The 21548-nt window shown below is 48.3% G+C and overlaps 2 protein-coding genes across 2 annotated transcripts; one reads left to right on the top strand and one right to left on the bottom strand.

The window, feature by feature from the left end:
- The first annotated feature begins 2162 nt into the window (after window positions 1–2162).
- RFLNB (refilin B) lies at window positions 2163–11710 on the top strand. The gene is made up of 3 exons (XM_027862451.1): window positions 2163–2466; window positions 7159–7268; window positions 9029–11710. Exons 1-3 carry the CDS (start codon window positions 2230–2232, stop codon window positions 9354–9356), a joined length of 675 nt encoding a protein of 224 aa, XP_027718252.1. The 5' UTR covers window positions 2163–2229; the 3' UTR covers window positions 9357–11710.
- A 5269-nt stretch (window positions 11711–16979) lies between these two features.
- CUNH17orf97 (chromosome unknown C17orf97 homolog) lies at window positions 16980–20917 on the bottom strand. Its single transcript, XM_027862570.1, has 2 exons — window positions 20689–20917; window positions 16980–17697 (listed from the first exon to the last, which is right to left on the bottom strand). The coding sequence occupies exons 1-2, from the start codon at window positions 20915–20917 to the stop codon at window positions 17216–17218; spliced, it is 711 nt and encodes a 236-aa protein (XP_027718371.1). The 3' UTR covers window positions 16980–17215.
- Window positions 20918–21548: the final 631 nt, after the last annotated feature.

The following is a 21548-nucleotide window of genomic DNA, read 5'->3' as shown; positions in this document are numbered from 1 at the left end:
GGGTCCCTGCCTTCAGGCAGCTAAGTCTAGGAGGTACAGCAATTGACTAGAAAGAATGGTGTTTGGGGAAGGGAACAAACATTTATAAGCACTTCATGTGTGCCAGGCACTGGGCTAAACCCTTTATAAATATGATCTCATTTGAAAGAGGGCATTGGATTTGAAGGTAGGGGACCTGGGACCAATCTCTACCTGTCTTCCTCTGTATGTCAGGCTGGACAAATCACTAGCCTCTCTGGGACTGTTTCCTTCTCTTAAAAAAAAAAAAAAAAGGCTTAGACCAGATGGTGTCCTAGGCCTCTTCCATCTCTAGCCCAACGATCCTCTATCCTATATGACCAATCCCTATTATCAGCTGCTACCGAATCCAATTCCCACTCAGACACCGAGTTCTCTGCCAAAAGGGAGAGGTCCCCACAGTTTGGCTTTCAGAGAGAAAACACCCTTCCCAGCTCCTGGCAGAACTGATTGCTGTCCTGCTGTGGGTGAAAGCTCCCTGCTCAGCGGTAGCAGGCTGGCTTCCCTTCTTCCCTAGCTTGCCACATCCCCAGGACTTCAGCCTGGCCCAGCCACAGGGTTAAGGCCCCCATACCGGAGATGCACGTGGTCTGGTGGCCCCAGGACTTTACCAGAAGTTTCTGCTTTGCTTCTGGGAACCAGCTGGCCCTCCCCAAAGCCAGAAACCTCCTGCCTAGCATAGGATACAACCTGCCCAGGCCCTGTTCTCCCTATGAAGGAACGATGATTTTAGACCCTCCTTTGTACACATTTCTCCCAAGAGAGCCAGGACCCTGGCATTTCCAGTTGCAGCATCCCCTGGGGAACAAAAGTATCCCAAACCTTCCAAAAAAAAAAAAAAGAGAAAGACAAAAAGAAAAAAAAAAAAGATCTTCCCTAAGCAAACAGGAGGTTGGGAGCATATGTGGTACATTAAACATTAATAATTTCCAGTTGTTTCTTTCCCTTGGGTAAAAAGGCATTTGTCTCTTCTATCCCCAATCGGGGCGAACTTGGCCAATCGATGCAACCTCCGCATCACCCCTCCCCCCGCCCCCCACACACGGAGGCACACACCCACTCCCCTATCCTGCAACCTTGTAGACGCATCTGTCAACAGACATTAGCACTTCCCAGATTTGGCACTAGTGGTGACAGGCCCTTATGGGCCTAATGGGGAAACCCCTGGCTCTTATCAGTGCAGGACACTTGGGCCAAGGAAAGGAAGCCTGTCCGGGCCGAGGCCAACACCGCCTCCGCTGCTGGGGCGGGGGTCGTTCACCCGCCACCCGAGCGTGTCTGACTCCTCCGGCTTCCCTCCTCCACTGAAGTCACGTCCTGGCCCAATTCCCCGACCACCATGCTTGCCTTCCGCGCCCGAGCCACATGGACGCAGGAACCCCCGAAGTTCTAACAGTCATGCACTCAAAGGGAGCCGCAGGGCGCAGAGCCCAGCGCCCGGAGGGAACGGAGATGGGAGAGAGGAGTAGGGAAGACGGAAGGGATGAGCATAGCCCGTCCTGGGCCATGCTGCCCCCTTCTCTGGCCCTGGAGGATGGAAGGGGGACGGAATCGTGCTTTGGGCCCTGATCCCCGCGGGCTGGGGAGGAGGGAGAGAGAAGTGAGCAGGCAGGTGGGGAGGATCCTCGAGTACTCCGGGGGCTTGTTCCCCGCGGGACGGGGAGGGGCACATGCAGGAAAGGGCGGAGGGCGCGTGACTGGAGCGGCCACGGAGGAGTGCTGGCCGACTGCGGCCGGTGAGGACGGCAGGGAGGACCGCCGCGCCGAGCCTAGCGCGAGCCCCGCAGCCCCCCGGGGGCCCTGCTACCCTCCCTCCAATCAGCTGGGGCCGGAGGCGGTGTCGGCGGCGCCGCCCGCCCCGTGCCGGAGCCAGAAGGGGAGCGGGAGCGGGAGCGCAGCGGCCCCTGGCGCTGCACAGGGCGGCCAGTGCGCGCCGAGGCGGGAGCCCCGGGAGAGGAGCCGCGGCCGCCGCCGCCGCCGCCGCCGCCGCCGCCGCCACCCCCTCCACATCCCTCGAGGGCAGGGCCGGGCCGGGCCGGGCCACCCCTCCCCGCCCCGTCCCCCGCCCTTCGTTCCACCGCGGGCCAGCGGCGGCGGGCCGGAGGAAGTCGCTGCAGGTGGTTGAGCAAACGGCGTTTCCGCGCGGAGCTCCCTCGGCGGGTCCCCCCTCCTTCTCTTCCCCTCCCGCCCCCTTCCCCCGAGGCCCCCGCCATGGTCGGCCGGCTTAGTCTGCAGGATGTCCCCGAGCTCCTGGACATGAAGAAGAAGGGGGACGGAGTACTGGATAGCCCGGACTCGGGACTGCCCCCGAGCCCCAGCCCCAGCCACTGGCTGCTGGCCCCGGGCGGCGGCGGCGGCGGCGGCGGCGGCGGCGGCGGGGGCGCGGAGCGGGGGCTGGCCCCGGGACTGCTGGAGCCCGACGCAGCAGCGCCCGGACCCACTGCCGCGGTGAGTGGCGGAGCATGCGGCTGGGGGTGTGGGTGGGCACCGCCCGGGCCAGGCTGCGCGGCGCTGCGCTGCGCGCCCTGCGCCGAGAGTCCGATGAGGCCGGGCCAGGGAGGCGCTGGGGACCCCCCACCCCACCCCCACCCCAGGGTCCCCGCTGTCTGGCGGATGCTCTAGGACTTTGGAGGACGCCGCCAGAGCCACGGAGTTACGAGCCAGGCGGCCTTGGGGCTGCCTGAGGCCGGGGGGAGAGGGCGGAGTGCCCGCCGCGCTGCAGCGTCTGGATCCCGACCCGCGCCTCGAACCTGTGGCCAGCTGGACGCGGCAGCGGCGGCGGCGGCGGCGGCTGGAAAATTGTCATAGTGTAAGAGGTCGAAGCCCAGGAGAGAGTGTGTGAGAGAGAGTTGGAGCAGCGAGGGTGGGGGAGACAGAGACAGGCAGACCCAAATGGCAAGGGAGCCGGGTCTCCCGGGCTCCGTTGTGGCCCCACCTCGGACCTGGATGTACCCACCCTGCCTCTCTTAAGCCGGGCACTCTCTGTCCGAAGCTAGTCATGCCTTATCCTCCATCAAGCTGGAACCCGAAGCCCTTGGCATCGCCGAAAGAAGAGAGGACAGGCCCGAGGGTTTGGCTAAGGCTTGCCACATTTGTGGCCGAGGCTGAGATGGCAGCTGGGTTTCTGGAGTCTCGTACAGCTTACTACCTGCACACTCGACCCTCCCCCCACCATCGTTTGTTAATAGATAAGGCTCTCTGGGACTTGGAGAATGGCCGCCTAACGTAACTCAGGAGGTGGTTTCAGGGAAACCCCCCCACCCCACCCCCACCCCAGGCAACAATAATTAACAACAAACAAACGAAATTGTAAAGGCATTGTGGCAGGGGTCCTGAAGAACTTTGACACATCTTGGCCGTGTGACCTTGGACAAGGCACTTAACTTTTAGTGGCCCAGGCAACTCTCTAAGCCTCGGGAGAGTAACACTTGGGTTCTAGAGTCAGAGGACTTTGTTTCAAATTCTCCTTCTGACTCTACTTTTGTGACCCCGGGCAAGTCACTTTGCCTCTGCTGGCCCATTCCTTCCCCTTTACAATGAGAAAATCGGACTGAAGTCCAATCGAAGTCCCTCCCAGCTCAATGTCTCTGAGTGTTGAACAGTTGCTGGTCTGCCTTGGTGGAGGGAGTTTTCCAATGAAATCACAGATCTGCACCCCCGCCCCCAAATCTGCATGTAGATGTGCACGGATATTTCTAGATCTTAATCAAATGGGCAAGTAGCTGTCCCATAGAGCACTGGGCTTGGAGTCAGGAAGATCCGAGTTCAAATCGGGCCTCAGACACTTACTAGGTTTGTGTGATCCTGGGCAAGTCACTTAGCCCCGATTGCCTCATTCCCTCATCTGGAAAATTAACTGGAGAAGGAAATGGCAAACCGCTCCAGTGTCTTTGCCAAGAAAACCCCAAATGGGGTCACGAAGAGTCAGACATGACTGTACAATAGCATGCCTAGATGTCCCCAGGGCTCAGTTCATGGAGTTCCCTTCATAGAAATGACTTGTAGCTATGGCTACCTTCCTTCACTCTTGGCTTCAGACCTGGTTCTAGCTAGATGTAGGCATTGTATTCTGTTCAAATGGAGACAGCGCCTCGTTTTCCTGTCAGCAGATTTCTGCAGCTGGGCGCCTTTAATTGCCCGAATGAGTGTTGGTTTGGATTATGGCAATGAAAGAACCTTGTCCTAGCCCACTGACCCATGGCAGCCTTCTCTTGGGTTACTGAAGGTGGCAATTCAGGCCAGCAAAGTAGTGGGGAGAGGGTGGGATGAAGAAGAAGTAGGGGCAAAAATATCTGTAAATTGGGAAGGGGAGGCAAAACTGATTTTTATCCTGATACTTCTTATTCTGCATGCTCAGATGTGGAGTGCTAGGTAAGTGTGCCCAGAGAGATGCCCCTATTGCTATAGCATGCGTGGCATTGTTTGGCTGAAACAAAGGTCTAGGCCCAGACTTGGGTGTGGGGGGAGCAGCTGGCATGCCCTAGGACAGGGGTGGGAAACCTGCCCTAGGAGTGTTCATCGCTCTCAGTATGAGGAGCCCCAGGCAATCTCGCCTTGCCTGGCAGGATAGGACAGCTCAAAGAGCTACTTAGAGTGAGCATTTAGTAAAATGGAGAACCCAGGTCTTCAGGAAGCCAAATGATCGCTCCAAAGTCACAGTATATACTCCATCATCATTCAACAAACAAAAATGTTCATTTTCCCCAGTTGACCAGAGCTTTGTGCAACAGGCAAGCTGCCTTCGCTACTACTAACTTCCTAAACTCTCCTTCCAGTTCCAGGAAACCTGAGCCTTGAGGCTCTCTGGTCCTCCTCCCTTTTCCCATGTTTCATTACTCCCTGTCACCATCTCCACCCCATTCCCTTCTTAGCACATCCAGCATCCTTACCCACTTGACACCATCTGCTTCCTGCCCTGCTTGGTTGATTTAAGCCTCCCTAAGTTAGCTTTCTGTACTCTCTCTGCTTGAGTGCCCCTGGCCAGGCTTGACGTGACGGACCTGGGCACTCAGCTGTCCTAGCCTCGAACCCCAGGCCGAACATGGTTCTTCCACTCTCTTCTGTAAGACAAAGGAAATCATAGATTACAGAACGTGCAGAAGCACTTTGGAAAAACACTCCCTCCCCAACACACACACACTACAGACTGTTACACAGAGAGCTGAGATGGAGAGCTGTCGGGGCCCTTCTCATTGAACAGAACAGGACTCAGAGGCAAAAGAGGTTAAGGGACTCAGCCACGGTCACTCAGGTGAGAAGTAGCAGAGTAAGGGGAATTGGAACTCAGATCCTGGGACTCAAAGCTTAGCCTTGTTTCTACTGTATTGTGCTGCATAGTCTTAGTAATCAACAGAGGGTTAATGGAGATAAGCCTGACCAACACTGTACAATCAGTTTTAGATACTTAACCGGAAAACTTTGTTTCCATAGCAAGTTTTTTTGTTTGTTTGTGTGGAGGCAATCTGGATTAAGTGTCAAGTGTCTGAAGCTGGATTTGAACTCTGGTCCTCCTGACTCCAGAGCCCATGCTCTAGTCACTGTACCACCTCGATGTTTCCATATCTGTTTTTTTAAGGATTACTAAGCTGATTGATATAGCTCCCTGAGCTGTGTAAAGAGAGTGATTGGGTGGGGGAGTATCTACCTGACTTCAGCAAAATTTGAAGTACTTACAATGTGTGACCCTGAACAAATCACTTCACCCTCTTTGCCTCAGTTTCTTCATCTGTCAAATGAGCTGGAGAAGGAAATGGCAAACCACTCCAGTATCTCTGCCAAAAAATCCCCAAATGGGGTCATGAAGAGTCGGACATGATGGAAATGAGTGAACCTTTGGTTAAACAGCATCATTTTAATTTCAAAGCTTTTTGTTACAATCTTTCTCAATCACGTAGTCCACGCTCTTGTGTCAGTAAGACCTGGTATACACAACTGAATCTCTTTCGGATGCCTAATGATCTCATAGGCCTTAAGGTAGTCATTTGGTTCAGCAAGGTCCTTGCTAAGCTGCTACTGTTAGGGGATGGAGGTGGAGTCACAGTGTCAGGATGGGCTGAATTTGTATTTCCCTCCAGGACACTTCCGTAAAAAGCAGCGTTACGTTCTTAATGTATACATCAACTAAAGCACTGTCATTGACTTGTGTTCTTGGGCCTTGCCAATTTCTTATCAAAGTGGAGTGGGGAAGCTGGGGTGCATGGTCTCATTACTTACCTGGGATTCCAGGTAGTTGGGCCACAGCGAGGATGTGGACAGCTACCCTTCTTCATTCACATCGTGCTCAACAAGCGAGGAGTCTGTTGAAAAATGGATGGTTTCATTGCATCATCCAACTCAAGCTTGCTTTCTCATCAGAGCATCTTATCTACAGGAAGGCTTCGTTCCTGCCCTTTCTGGGGGAAGTTAAATGGTGGCTATCTTTGGGGGAGGGGGCAGGGACATAAGAAACGAATGGAAGATGGAGGGGCTTCTACTTTTGTAGTATCAGGCACTGAATGACAATTTAGTACCATAGACTCCCGATTTGAAACCCATGCCTCTCAGTCACTGGAAACGTCATATTCACTGTTCTATTTGCTTGGGTTAAGTTGCTCTCGAGGAAAAGAAAACAAACAACTCCCTAACAATTATAACAATTCAAAAGGATAATGGGCTGCCTTGGAAGATAGAGAGTTCCCCGTTACTACAGGTATACAAACAGAAGCCAGATATTGTGGAAGGAATTCTTGGTCAGGTAAGGTTTGGAATAGGTGACCCCTGAATGTCCTTTCCTACTCTTCAATTCTGACATCCTGGAAATTGGAATGGAGAAAAGGGAGCCTGGTCTTTAGGATACTTGATTTGAAATCCCAACTATCCTCCTTACTACTCATGATCTTAGCCGAGTTACTTCTCCTTCAATTTCAGTTCTTTTCTCTATAGAACGTGGCTGTTAGACTAGATCAGAGAGTTTTAAAATGAGGTCGAAAACTCGTGTTTTAAGAAAAAAAATTTGATAACTGTAGTGTATTACAATATAATTGTTTTCCTTTGCAATCCTGTGGATTTTATTCAATACATTTAAAAACCTGATTCTGAGAAGGGGTCCCTGGGCTCCACCAGCCGGCCTGCCTGACAGCATCTTCCTCTTCTTGCTTACAGAATTCTGGCTTTCTACCCAATCCCCTGGGGCCTGGCTGCCCCCCGAGGCTCTGCCCTCTGTCTTTTGGTGAAGGAGTAGAGTTTGATCCGCTACCTCCAAAGGAAATAAGGTAAGTGCGCCCAATGTTCTTTTAGCTTTGGAAGCTCTGCCTCCCTTCCTTTCCTAGAAAATGCACCATTTTCACTAGGGGTGGGGGAGTGAGGGTGGAAGTAGAAAGGGGTTGCTATAAGTACTCCTCTTAGAGCGTGTCACTGTAGATGACTTAATTGCCCTTTCCTGAAGCAGCTGTGGATAGAATGCTGGACCTGGAGTCAGGAAGACCTAGTTCAAATCTAGCTTCAGATGCTTGCTAGCTGCCTGACCTTGGGCAAATCACTTAACCTCTGTTTGCCTCAGTTTCTTCATCTGTAAAATGGGGATAATAATAGCACCTATCTCTCTGGGGTTGTTGTGAGGACCAAATGAGAGAATGTTTGTATAAAGCACTTAGCACAGTGCCTGGCACATAGTAGGTGCTATATAAGTTCCCTTCTTTGTTCCCTTCCTTCCTTTTCTTTTGAGGATGATTTGGGGAAAAGGTTAAATTGAAAGTTGGGTAAAAAGAACCTTATTAAAAGAAAGGATGTTCTACTTTGGGTAGCTCCTAGTCTTCTAAATAGTTTCTGTTGGAGCAGCACACAGGGACCTCCCATGTTAAAAAAAAGAAAGTTTTTCAATTGTGTTTTCACGCTTCATTCCATGGTGTGTAATTTTCTTGGCATGTGGAGTCATGATCTTTGATCTTGAATAACATCGGCATATGAGCTCCTCAATTTAACCCCAGACATCGCCACGTACCCATTTGCCCAGGGAGAATAGTGCTCTATACCCAAAAAAGTAGACAAGAATGCTAATTTACCATCTGGCTGCCTGCTTAGGGAAAGTTAGGCCACAGCCCTGGGACCCTTGGCACCTGTTTCTTATGTATTTAGGAGCCTATTATAGCACCTTGATTTTAAATGTTTCTTCATTCTTCTTAGAAGAAATTTACAAGGCGTTAAAAATAAAATACCTTGGAATTTTTCTTTTTTCTTCCTTCTTCCTTTATTCTCTTCTTCGTTTTCTCTTTCCCATGTTTTCTTCTTTGTTGTCATCTTTCTTTCCTTCTTGTTCTTTCTTAACCTTAATTTTTCTCTCCCCTTCTTTCCTTCCTTCTTTCATCCATCCCTTTATTCCTCCTTCCTCCCTTCCTTCCTTCTTTCCTCCATCCTTTTCTTCCTCTCCTCCCTCCCTTCCTTCCTTCCTCCTTCCCTCCTTCCTTTCTTCCATCCTTTCATTCCTCCTTCCTCCCTTCCTTCTTTGCTTCTTTCCTCCCTCCTTCCCTCTCTTCCCTTTGTCTTTCTGTCTCTCTCTGTGTCTATCCCTCTCTTTCCCTCCCTTTTCAGAAACTGATATTTTATGAAATGCTGAGGTTTGCAATGATCCTTTTAAGGAAAGCCAGCTAAGTTGGATCAAATTTACTACTGAGCAGGGTCAAATTTCAAGAATTTTGATGGTTAGAAATAGGGATTGCATGTAGCTCTCCATTAGTAAGTGAGAGGATGACAGTCTGTCTGAGGCCTCCTCCCTTTAGCCTCTAGTTTAAAGCTGATCTGTTGCAATGCTCTGAGTAAAGCCTCGTGGCTGGGACGGAAATGCCAGAATTCCCACAGCTATGCTGGATGAGGAAGCACCACAAAGAAGAAGTCCAGCCAACTCCCCACACTGACACCCTCTAAACCCGTCCCACGTCCCCTGTTTGTTGAGTCTCAGCCCAGTGCTTCCTCATAAGCCAGAACAGCCCCTGTCCCAAGGTCTGCTTCATGCTCTCTCGTGTGTCCTGGCCTGCAGGTACACCTCCTCGGTGAAGTATGACTCGGAGAAGCACTTCATCGACAACATCTATATGCCCGTGGGCCTGGCGGTCTCCTCCTGCAGTCAGACAGTGGTCTGCATCCCCGGCTGCACCTGGAGGAACTACAAAGCTGAGCTCCGCTTTGAGCCCCGAAACAAGGCCCTGCGATTTCTCAGCACCACCATTGTCTACCCCAAGCACACCAAGACCGTCTACACCACCACCCTGGATTACAACTGCAGGAAGTCCACCAGGCGGTTTTTGTCCAGCGTGGAACTGGAAGCCTCGGAATGCCCAGCAAGTGATTACCTCTCGGATGAATGATGAATGAGACATGGGGGGGGGGATGGAATGGAAGTCAGTCCTTCTGAGTGTGTTGCTCACTTCTTTGACCTTTCTAAGTGAAAATGGGCAATGCCTTTATTACCCAGTCATTTTCAACTCTGAAGCAGCCTTCTCTATCATTCTAGCTTCCTGTGTCCAGCCTCGGCAAAAGAGAGAGAGAGAGAAAAAAAAACCCACCTCCGGCATCTTTTGTTACTGTGGGAATTTGATTTTAGCTTTTCTTTTTCAAGGCATTTAATTTTCTTGGCCCACAGTTGCATATCCCCCAAATCGATCAAATAACAAATAAAGGGAATATCTAAGTAAAAGGGAAAGTAGAAAAAAAAACCCAACCTTTGAAATAGGAAACATAGCTCCTCCTATATATAGGGAAGGCAGAGCTGGTCTGTGGTAGAGTGTGGAAAAAGTCTTCTAGGGGGAAAGAGTGAGCTTCTCATTTGAAGCAACTTCTGTTGAAAGTAATGGGACTTATTGCCTGAGCTGTCCCACCCATATGGGCTCAATCTGTGTAAACTGAGGTCCATGAGTTATTTCTGTTTCAATCAGAATGCAGACTTGTCCTTCCTGTTTGCTGAAGATTCTGGAATTTCCTAGATCTTTTTCAACTATTGGTTGAAAAATCCCAGAAGCCTGTTCTAAGGTGATGTTTCCACCATGGCTGTCTTTTGAATGATGCTGGAAGTCACTTGGAAATTTAGTTAACTGATCCGAAGAAAAGACCAAAAGACTTTGGTTAACCATTCCACTAGTCATGAGGAAAGCCTCTTGTCTTCTTACCCGAGGACCCTGGCGACAAGCCTTGCAATCTCTGGAATCCTGCTAAGACACCACAGACTTGTGGAACTCTTCTGATATGTACATTGGGGTTTCCAAATACTTTCCTAGTCTCCATAAGGCAAAATATAGTGTGGCACATATTTGAGAGAAATGTCATTTTTAAGGCTGCTTGGATGGAATGCTTGTAGGATTTCTCAAGATTGATGCCTTTTGACTCACAACTGGAAATGACTGGCATGGGTCATGTCTCGGTATTATTTAGGAGGGAGACATATCTATATACCCTAGATTCTCTGGAAGCTTGTGATAGTGTCCTCACCCAAGCCTCACACATGTTCTGTCCAAAGTAAGTTACATTCAGAGCAAGATCCCTGTTGCTTGAAGGGCAGTCAATGTCTTAAGCTTAATTCCAGGTGGCAGAAGAAAAACAAAATCTAACTTTGGGATCAAATTTGAATTTCAATCAAAGGAAGGTCATAATGGAAGCATCCAACCTTGTTACTGTGGCACAAGATTTTGATGTTTGCTAAATGGCCAAAGGATCCTTCCGGATTCTCAACATCAGCTAAGATGATCCCTAGAAAGAACTTTGTTGCATCATTGAGATCAGCCAGGAGAAGAGAGCATCTACATGTGGGTCACCCATAGAGAGTTCAGGCAAGCAAGCTATCCCTTCTCTTAGGCTTCTGCACTCCTTCTGAAGCCCTTGCTCTCCCCCAGTGTTCCCCCTCAGTATGAGCCCCCACTGACTTTGGGTCCTGTTGCTGCCAAACCCCTATTTCATATTAAGCAAGGCAGAGGTGGGAGGTGGAAGGAAGTGGGCAGGTTATGGTACAAAAACATGCATCAGAGCATTGAATTACAGTGTGGAAGGGTCTTAAGCAGCTCAAAGAGGACAAGAACACACGTGTGGTCCTTCTCTGGCTCAGGAGCTCCTCCAGCCAAGGTGGCCTCTCTGGAGGCCTGCTGTGGGCCTCTCTGGAGCCCCAGCTTTTTAATTCTCTGTTGGGGTTAAGAGAGCAGAGAGATTTGGGCAGAATCTAAGGGGGCTGTTCAGGTAACACAGCTCAGGTAAGCTTTTTGAGGCAAAGGAAGTGGGTGGGTGGCTTTTACCTTCCTGTCAGAAGGAACAAAGCACAGACAGGCTCTTTGAGTATGTTCTAATTCAGGCTCTATCACTACCAAGCTATAGAACCTTGGGCAAGTCATTTGAGTTCTGTGGGCCTCAGTTTTCTCCTTTTTAAAAGGAGATTGGAGTAGACAATCTCGAGGGTGTCTTCCAGCAACCCTCTTCTTATGAGCATAGACTACCGTAAATGGCAAATAGGCCATGCTCATTTTCTAAATAACTTATGATCACTTTTAATGGCATAGGTTGGTTTAAAAAGCAGAAATGGTTGATATTCAAAGAACCCAACTGCCATATCTGGTGATTTCTGTTCCCCTTCATTGGTGGGGGGAGGTACTGGTAGTAAACTTTTAATAACCAGCTCTCGGGGGGAGGGGAAGCTTACACACCTTTAAATTTAATCTGCATCATTCATATTTTCTCCATCATTTTCTTAAGTCTAGATAATCAACAGAACAGTAAGCCAAGCTGTGATTTGTAGCTTTTGCTGGTTTCCAAGGTATAAATGCTCATGCTGCAAAATTAACAATGAGCTGGTTAGAGCTGACTCCAGCATACCCTTTCTCATAATGAAGTTGCGGAGATCAGCATGCTTCTTTGGAGACTGATGCCTTCAGAGCAGAATTGCCCAATGCTGATTTCAAAATTAGAATAGAAATTATTTTGTTTTTCTAAATATATTTTAAACACTGCCGCATAGAGAGCTCAGGCCAAGTAACTAATTTTGCATTAAATAATGTGATACTGAACGGGGCTGCAGGAGTGCTTTTGGACTCTAAATTTCACTGCAGAGCCAATCGGTGAAGTATTGCAACAATGTTCATTGAATACTTACGGGCAAATGAGAAAGAATTCAAATATGGGAATTAATGTTAGAATCTCAGATATGGAAAAACAGTAGGGGTGGCTGCAATATCAAGGTAATATGTAATTTTGGGTTACTTGTAAATGTGATGTCATTTAAAGTGATGAGAAGTGCCTTTCATTCTTTTTCACTGTTCTGTCTAGATATTTAACTTGGATTAAATTTACAATACTGGAACAAACAAACAACCTCGCCCCCTTCCCCCCCCCCCCCAAACAGTATTGTTGACTCAGCAGGAAGAGCCTCATTGGGAGGAGAAATCACTTTTCTGGCCAAACATAGATTGGATTTCTCATCTGAGAGCCTTCCTTAAGTGAGAGTATTGTTTAGGTGAAGAAGTTAAGTTTGCAGGAAGGTAGTGAGGTGGTTGAGAAGCCGTGAGGGTGAGGAGAATCTGATGTTGGGATGTAAGTGAGCGCAAGTGAAGACGTGATTGTGAAACTAAGGGGGAAAGGAAGTGTTTGCATGCTTTTGTTTGGAAGTTATTCACTAGGGAATCGGCAGAGCTCCTAGTCTTCCCTTTTCTAGCCAATCTGATTTTCTGAAGGAGGCAGCCTAGGGCAACAGGACACCCGTCAAGGAGGCTTAGCTTTGGGAAAATGTGGACCGAAGGACTGATATGTTCCTACGGGAGCCCAGGCTGCCTCTGCTGTCATTGCTCAGCTTCTTAGAACCTATTCATTCGGAAACACCTCTGGAAGGACCAATTTCTTTGTCTTACATTCATTCAAAGTGGTTTTCGCTCTGTCTACTTGTTAACGATGACCTCAAAGGATTGCCAAGTTGACCTGCTAAAAATGTGCACAAGAGTGACTGAGTCATTTATTTGTATCCTAGGGGAGACACTGGTTTCCTTTGCCATTGTTTATATTTTTAAAGATTTTGAAGGGAAACTATGTTGAGCAATATCCCCATACTCCAACCTTAGGAAACCCAGAATGTTGTTTCACCAAAACTGCGGTCTGCTGTCTCTGATCTTCCTCATCTCCTTTTTCCACCCCACTTCCATTTGCTTGTTACTTTTTCATTTAACAATAAATTATCTGAAATATAATTCCAGGGATGCCAATTTTTCTTTCTTTCTTTTTTTTTTTTAATGGGACTATTTAGCTATGGAAACTAAGAGAAATCAAAAGTGCTGCTTGGCCATTCTGAGAGGAAAGGCCCCACTTCTATTCTAATGGGTCACTTTTAGGGACCTCAGTGTTTCATTGATAAGATGAGCACTTGGGAAAGAAGGAGTTGAAGGAATGAATACGGGCTAGGTAGTCAGAGAACCTGGGTTCAAATCCTGCTTCTGATGCTTACAACCAATGTGATTTTGGGATCAGGATATCTGGGTTCTAGAGATAGCTGTCATTTCCCTCCCCTGGGCCTCAGTTTCCCCTTCTAAAATGAGAGGGTTGGATTGCCTCAGAGGTCCCTCTTTTCTCTAACGCTATCATCCTGTGATCTGAAGTAGTTTGTCTCTAGCACTGAGAACCATTTAGAACTAGAGAACGTGGGAGCTGCATGAACGGGTCCAATCACCTGATGTTACACAGGGGGAAACTGAGTCCCAGAGAGGGGAGGTAGCAGCACTAGCACCAGAATCCAGATCTCCAGACCCCCAGCTCGGTGCTTGTCCACATCATGCTGTGGTTTATAGCCATCAGTTGCATGAGCTTGGAGTGTTAACATCGTTTAGACGGTTGGTATTGGGAAATCTCAGTAAGGAAGCTCCTTCCACCATTGTACGTCAGGTGAGCCGCACAGGGCACTGATATATGAAGTCCAGGGTCACTTAACCAGTATGCCATAGTGGGGGCTGGACCGAGCCTTCCTGACTCCAAAGTCCACTGACTCGATCTATTCTGCACATTGCCTCTCTGAGGTGTAACGTCCTGTGAACAACAGAATGTTCCCCCAAAGCGTTTGAGAAGCAAATGATTCATTGAAATCTGGGCTTTTGACTTAGGCTGTCTGATTTGTTCATTCAAATGTGAAATAGCCTTCATTCACATACTGGAATACACATCTTCAATAGGGCCCCATTGGTTACCTAATTGAGGGTACATCTGTATTTTTAAAAATGGAAACACCCCCCCCCCGAAAAGCTTCAGACAGCTAATTTTTGAAGAACTTGGTTGTTTCTTTCTTTTTTTTGAAGCCTCTTTGCCTCTGGTACAATTTTTTATCCTTTGCATTTGAGCTGTTTGCTTCAATGAAGATACTGAGTGCCTGTAAGTTGGTGAGAAATTGAGAGACGAGAGTTATTCTTCTGCCTTCCAGAGAGGACACATGGAGGTTCCAGGGTCACGAACCAAGTATGGGATAGGGCAATGGAAAGAGCATTGGTCCGAAAGTTAGGAGGTCTGGGTTCAAGTCTGGCAAGATATGGAGCTGTATTAGATGATGTCTGGTCCCTTTCAGTTCTAGCACTTGGTGAACTGTAGGGTGGATTAGGGTGGGAAAGAATGTCATTGTAACTAACTGGGAGCCTTTTGTATACTTGGTTATTTTGCGAATATTGCCAGGTTTAGTTTTGAGACATCACTGTAACAAATAACCAGGACTGCAACCAAGGAGATGGTTTGTGACCCCTTCCCTCCAGTAGAGGTAACCCTGAGATTGGCTTCCCAAGCATTTGGAAAGGTAAAGGTCTTCTGTCGACAAGAGTCCATGGCTTGCTCTTACCACTGCCTCCAGAGGGTGGTGTAGCATTACAAAGGCATACCCTGAATTCAAGTGAACTCAGAGAAAAACGAGATGGAGTGGAAGAAGCAGACCTAGGAAAACAATAGCATCACAGTCCAGTGGAAAGAGCCGGGGCTCTTTCTGTCGGAGCATCTGGACTCTCAGCCCACCTTTGACATTTACCTACTGTAACCTGGGCTAAGTCGCCTTGCCTCTGTTTACTTCAGTTTCCTCATCTGTAAAATGGGGATTATAACATCACCTGCGTCCCAGGGTCGTTGTGAGGGTCAAATGAGATATTTGTAAAATGCTCACCACAGTGCCTGGTGCATGGTAGCTGCTACATAAATGTTAGCTATTATTCCTATTATGCGATGCTTGAGAGGCAAAATGGTATAGTAGAGAGCTGGTCTCAGAGCTGAGAATACTTGAGTTCAATATTCTCTGTCATGTGATTCTGGACAAGACATTTCTCATCTCAGGTTTCTAAGGCTACATAAATGGCAGAAGGAATTTTCTCCCTTGGGTTTCCCTACAACAGTGAAATCATAGCTCTGGGGTGGGGGAGGGTGAGATATGGGTACTTAATCCTATGCTGTTCTTTACCATTGCTTACTTTTTCATCTATGTCATGTCTTATATCCCAGTTAAGACCATAAACTCCTTGAGGGCAGGGACTTTTGTATCCTCAGGAGCACCTAGCACAGAGTTATAAACAGAGCACATCCTGGAGAAATAGTGGCTCGATGAACAGATACTAAAGTATGACAAATGGCATCCAAATGTAGTCACTTTTCTCTGTTTCTATGCCTCTTCTGCTCTGCTGGAAACTTACTGCATCACTGTCGTCAAGGGGCTAGAAAAAGGGTTGTTTGTAAGTGAAGCAGTGTTACTATGGAGGTCATGAGTTCAAATCCTGTTTCAGTCACTAACTAGCTGTGTGACTTTGGGCAGGTCCTTTAACCCCCGTTTGCCTCAGTTTCTTCATCGGTAAGATGAATGTAATGATGGCACCTGCCTCCCAGGATTGTTATGACAATCAAATGAGATAATGCATGTTAAGTGCTTTGAAAATACTTTTGTCCAACTCTTCCTGATCCCATCTGGGATTTTCTCAGCAAAGATACTGGAGAGGTTTGCCATTTCCTTCTCCAGCTCATTGAACAGATGAGGAAACTGAGGCAAACAGGGCTAAGTGACTTGCCCAGGATCATACAACTAGTAAGTATCTGAGGCTGGATTTGAACTCAGGTCTTTCTGACTCCAGGCTTGGCACTCTATCCACTGCACCACTTAACTTACCGTTGAAAACACTAGAAGACTATATAAATGTTATACTGCTGCTGCTGCTGTCTTTTTGGTATTTCTACTGTGCTTTTAAATACTCTATAAGTATTTTTTCAAAGAACATTTAATTGCCAAGAATAAATTCCCTTGGATGGGATTTTAGGTAGACCTCATGTTGAAGCATGGACAGAACACTGGGCCTGGAGTCTCTTTGCCTCCACTTCCTCAACTGTAAAATGGGTATAATATCAGCACCTTCCTCCCAGGGTTGTTGTGAGGATCAGATAGCATTTGTAAATATCAAATAAAATTTTAAAAGCACTTAGCACAGTGCCTGGCACATAGTAGGCGCTATATAAATGTTTAGTCCCTTCTCTCCTCTAATTCTGTATAAGATCATAGCATTTGGCACGGGATGGAAATGGAAGTCCAGAGAGGTAAAAGGTCGTTGCCCAAGGTGCACACCATAGGTGGTAAGGTTGTAGAGTGAGGATTCCAACCTTGGATCTCTGACTTCACGGCTACGTATCACACTGCCTCTCATCACTGACAAGTGGCTCAGCCAGAGGTGGGGAACCTTCAACCTCGAGGCACATGTGGCCCTCGAGGTCCTCAAGTGTGGCCCGGGGCCACGTATGACCTCGAGGCCGAAGGTTCCCCAGCCCTGGCTTAGTTCATTTCCAATATGTCGGGAGCACGGCAGGTCTCCAGAGAAGCGGGTTATGGGACAGGTCTTACAGCATAAACGATGGAGGGGTGATTACATCATCTGCACCCTGTCTGCTCTCTATGAGGGTAAGCAAGAGAGAGCCACTTGGGCTGGGCTGAGGGAAATCAGAGTTTGACTCAATGAAATTCAGTGGGTCACTACAAATGCTTTCATTTTTTTTTTTGTTCTTTATAAAGAGGTGGTCTTATTTTGACACATAACATTTTGTTGAAAGGACAGGCTGGTCTCAATGGGAAAACAGAGTATCTGTCCTCTTCAGGATTGGCCTGTTTCCGTTATTTAATTTTCCTATATGCGAGCACGGGTGCTCTCAAGCTCACGCGCGCATGCACGCACGCGCGCACACACACACACACACACACACACACCTGGGATCAGGATAGATTTGCCAAAGCAGAAGAAAGTTTCTGCTTGGATACATTGGCTGTCGCTAATTCTGGAGAGGGTAGGATCTCTGATAGCATGTTTCCATCAAGGAAACAGTTGAGGCGATCCACCTTCACGGCTTGCTGTTTGCTGTTCACACGGCTCTCTGGGTCTGGAAGGACTGAGACTTTCTCATTCATCCCTTCCGGGACACTTGGAGTCGGGCAAAATCCTTCCTGAGCTGATAGTCGATACCGTTTTCTTCTGTTGAGTTTATAGATGCGGATCCGTTCTTCCTCTGCTACTGGGTCTTCAAGGATGCCTTCCCAGCGGAGACTGTCATTGATCTTGGTGGAAAGGCTCTCTTCCACTTCAGCCGAGGAAAAGGCAGTATTCCCAGAGGAGGAACTAGAGAGATGCTTGTTTTCCTCTTTCTCTCTTTTGACCTCTTTCATAGACTCTAGTTTGGAGCTAGGATCTTTGCTGGAACCTAAAATGTCATAAGAGGAAAAGAGGCTGAGTCTCTGTTCTGTTGGCCTAATTACTGGAGTAGATAAGCTCAGTTAGCCAGAGATTGCCCTAAAGAGTTAAGGAAGCTAAATGAGCCAACCCAATATCCATCATTCACTGGGATTCCTTGGCCATGTTAACGTTTAAAGAAAAAGCTCCCAGCATGTTTCCGTGACTGAAGCTCTACAGAGGTTAAATGTTGACATTGCTGGGATCTCTGTTGGGAATAGGTAAGAATGTGTGCACATTTACTTGCATACCAAAGGTAAAAGAGTGTACCATTTAGGATGGAGCGACAGCAGGACAAGAATTTATAAAACTCTCCTAACTTTTCCAAAAGTACTAGAATTATGCCAAGCTGGGATCTTTGTATTATTGGATTAGAAAAAATTAATTCGACTTCAGGACTACATAATATATGGTTTAAATAATATAAACTGTGGGCATTTTTATCAGCTGACCCTTCCTTTTCTGGGATACAAAAATGCGAAGTAACCCTTCCTTCAGTGTTATAGTTGAAGATTCTCCAACCCCCTGCTTTTGGAAAATCATCTTGTGTGTGCGAGCCCTGCCTTGTTCCCCCCCCCCCCACAATGAGTCACTCCCAAAGCAATGTTTAAAGAAAGTCTAAGCTAAGGAGAAAAAAAAGATGGTAAATGTCACCATGTGACTTTACTGATTGCCCGAAAAAGTCATTCTGATCTTCTTACTGCTACCGTTCCCTGAAACATAGTCTATGTATGCAGCCAAGTACAAAGGGGCTGGTCCTGGTGGAACAATCTCTTTCTGTGCCTGTGTCTACATAGCCAATGTGGGCATCTCTTTGAATCTCTCTGTAAGGGTCCCTTCAAGTGCCAAAATTCAGTGACTCAGTAATGCCAGTTTACAAATTCTGGATCTGGGCAGGGAGTATGGGGTGAGCACCACAGCTCAACAGCACCAACCCAGAGCCAGTTGCCTCGAGCATCAAAGTAGCTTTCACTTTATATTTATACCCAAGCTTCCTGTGAACAAGTCAAGGACTGCTAGTGAGCCTTCTTATTTTTAAATGAAAAAGAGCTCTTTGTATCAGTGGGTATTCAAAACATGTTTTGATGCTGGCAGCTCTGCAGAGGGCCTATTTTGGGGATGATGAGGAGGAGTGTGTGTGTGTGTGTGTGGTGTGTGTGTGCGTAGGGGAGAGATGTTTGTGTATATACTTGTCTTTGTGTGTGTACCTATATATATTTAGGAATAGGATATTTCTGCTATGTATGTATACTTGAGATTAATATATGTATGAGTATGTACAGGGTATGTTTTGAGAGTTGTCTGTATATGAGTGTATGTGGTGGCAGCTATGTGTGTGGGTGTATGTGCATATGTCTGTATTGTGGGGAGCTAGTTGTGTCTGGAAAGGAATGACAGTATATATGGATCTGCAGATACACAGACTGCCAAATCTGGGCAAGTAAGGATGTGTGGGAAGGTGTCTGTGGATTTAGATGCATATGTTTGGGGATACCTTGCGTGGGGTATGTGTATGTGTATGACTGTGTATGGTATCTGTGTGTGCTTAGAGGCTGTCTATATGTATGTTTGAGATTGCGTGTGTGAGCTGGGAGGTGGTCTCTGAGGGTATGGGCAGGATATTTATTGGGATGTATCTATATATTTTAGAGGGTAGTGATTTTATGTTTGGGGAGTGTGTATGTGTTTTAGTATGGTGCATATATATGTTTGGGTGTGACTTTTTCGGGTATTTTCTGGGGAGAAGTCCTAGAGACTTGGGTTCAAGTATTTAACTGCTGCTGTCCTTTAAATGCCGGGCGATGTTTAAGGAGGAACTTGATTTGTGCTGCTTAGCCTCAGTGGTATAAGTAGGAGCAATGGGGATGAATCCCCAGAGTGGCAAATTTAGGGCAGATTGTGACAGAAAACAAAACAAACAAACAAAAAACCAACTTTATAACAATGACAGCAACACCAAAGTGGAACGGGATAGCAACCATGTTTTTTGGTTGATTGAGATTGGGTGATTGTCTGGTGGGTATATTATTGAGATAATAGATAAGATAATAACATAATATATAACATAATTATCATTATATATAAATTATATATTATAATAATATAACAATACTAGATAATAAATAAGAAACCCTTATTGAGAGGGTTTTTTTTCCAGATGTGGTTTCCACTAGATGGCCATTGAGGTCTCTTACAACTTTGAGATTCTGTAGTTAGATATGTCCCATGTCATTAGATTTCAAGCTGGAGAAGACCATTTTACAGATGAGGATATTTTGGCATAGACAGGTTACATGACTTACTTGTCCAGGAAGGCACAGTTAATAAGGGTCCCAGGCAGGGCTTGAATCTAATCTTCCTGACTCCTAGCCCAGGCCACAAGCCAGCCCCACTACACCATGTTTTGGGGATGTGTTTTTGTGTGTGTTTGGGGATGTCTGTGGAGTGGTCTAGAGGAGTTTGTGTCTGGTTGTGGGTCTTCACGTGTGTATGCATATGGACGTATGGAACGTGTGAGTGTTTTGAAGGGTTGGAGAGGAACCCCAGCATGTTGGGGTACATGGGGGTTGCCCTCTCATCTTACCATCCCCCTTGTCTCTTTCCTGGAGGTACGACTCCTCCCTCTGCCTCTCACTACCTGTACGACCCTGGGTAGGTCTCTCTGAGCCTCAGTTTCCCCCTCTGTAGCATCCTGTGACTCCTCTGCCATGCGCACGGCTTCTAACGGCCCCACCCCCTTGACGGTTCCCCTGTCTGCCCCCCTCCCTCCTCTCTCCAATCGCCCGCCTCCTGCCTAGGCCACGCCCCCTTGGAAGCTCCCTCACCTGCCCCACCCTATCTGATCCCTCCTTGAGCCAACCCCCTTGTAGGCTACGCCCCCTCCCCTCCAGGCCCCGCCCCCTCTCCAATCCTCCTCTTCGGCCCCGCCCCCTGCGCTGCCCGCCTCGCCCCGCTCGCCCACCGTCTCCTTTGCCGGAGCCCTTGCCCAGCCCGGTGGTCGGCGACTTCTTCTTCTTCTTCTTCTTCTTCTTCTTCTTCTTCACCTTCCGCCGGCTGGTGTCGGGCACGTAGCCGGAGATGGGCGGCAGCCGGGACACGTGGAAGACCTGGCTGACGGCCTCCCGCTCCTCGTCGTCCTCGTCGCACTCCTCGCCGGCCCCCGGACCCCCTCGTCCGCCTCGGACGTTCATCCCGCCGGCCCCGGCTGCCCGAGCCCGGGCGGGCTCCAGCCAGACCCGGTTCAGCCGCGCCGCCGCCGCCGCCACCACTGCCACCTGGCCGCCCGCGGCCGCTCCCGCCGCCGCCCCCACGCGTCTCCATGGCGACGACTCGGCCACGCCCTCTTCCCCTGTAGTGACGCCACCTTTGCCCGCCCTCCTCCGAGCCTCCCTCCGGCGCGTGTGCGCATGCGCGCTGCGACGACTTGGGTGTAGAGGGCTGGTGGTATTCCCCGAGGGCCTGGAGGCCAGTCCCTTCATTTTACAGATGAGGAGACTGGGGCAGGGCAGCTCAGAAGTGACCTGGAAGTCACCCTCAGCCCATCTGGTCCTACACTTTCATTTTACAGATGAGGTAACTGAGGCTGGAGGGGAAGCGCAGTCCTGGCTCCATCACGCTGTTCCAGACAACCATGTCCATGTGGACTCCTGGGTCCTCATTGGCTGCTTTCCCTTCCTCCGGCTGCTCATTTCCCCTCTAGTCCTTCATGCACACACCTGCCCAGGTGTTATTCCCAAAGTACAGATCCTTCCATGTAGCTCCTTAGGCTCCTGAATTTCTGAGATAAAATAAAAATTCTTCTCAACTTTGGCTTTTAAATGA

Source organism: Vombatus ursinus, unplaced genomic scaffold, assembly GCF_900497805.2.
Source record: "Vombatus ursinus unplaced genomic scaffold, bare-nosed wombat genome assembly UNPS02014768.1, whole genome shotgun sequence".
In the NCBI taxonomy this organism is placed as follows: domain Eukaryota; kingdom Metazoa; phylum Chordata; class Mammalia; order Diprotodontia; family Vombatidae; genus Vombatus; species Vombatus ursinus.
The sequence above is the reverse complement of the archived record's forward strand: the minus strand, read 5'-3'. Positions and strand labels throughout refer to the sequence as shown.

Coding starts and splice junctions, on each gene's coding strand:
- CUNH17orf97 (XM_027862570.1), bottom strand. CDS start 20,917: ATGAACGTCCGAGGCGGACGAGGGGGTCCGGGGGCCGGCGAGGAGTGC. Junction 17,698..20,688: donor GGGCTCCGGCAAAGGAGACG/GTGGGCGAGCGG, acceptor ATGACATTTTAG/GTTCCAGCAAAGATCCTAGC.
- RFLNB (XM_027862451.1), top strand. CDS start 2,230: ATGGTCGGCCGGCTTAGTCTGCAGGATGTCCCCGAGCTCCTGGACATG. Junction 2,467..7,158: donor CGCCCGGACCCACTGCCGCG/GTGAGTGGCGGA, acceptor TCTTGCTTACAG/AATTCTGGCTTTCTACCCAA. Junction 7,269..9,028: donor CTACCTCCAAAGGAAATAAG/GTAAGTGCGCCC, acceptor CCTGGCCTGCAG/GTACACCTCCTCGGTGAAGT.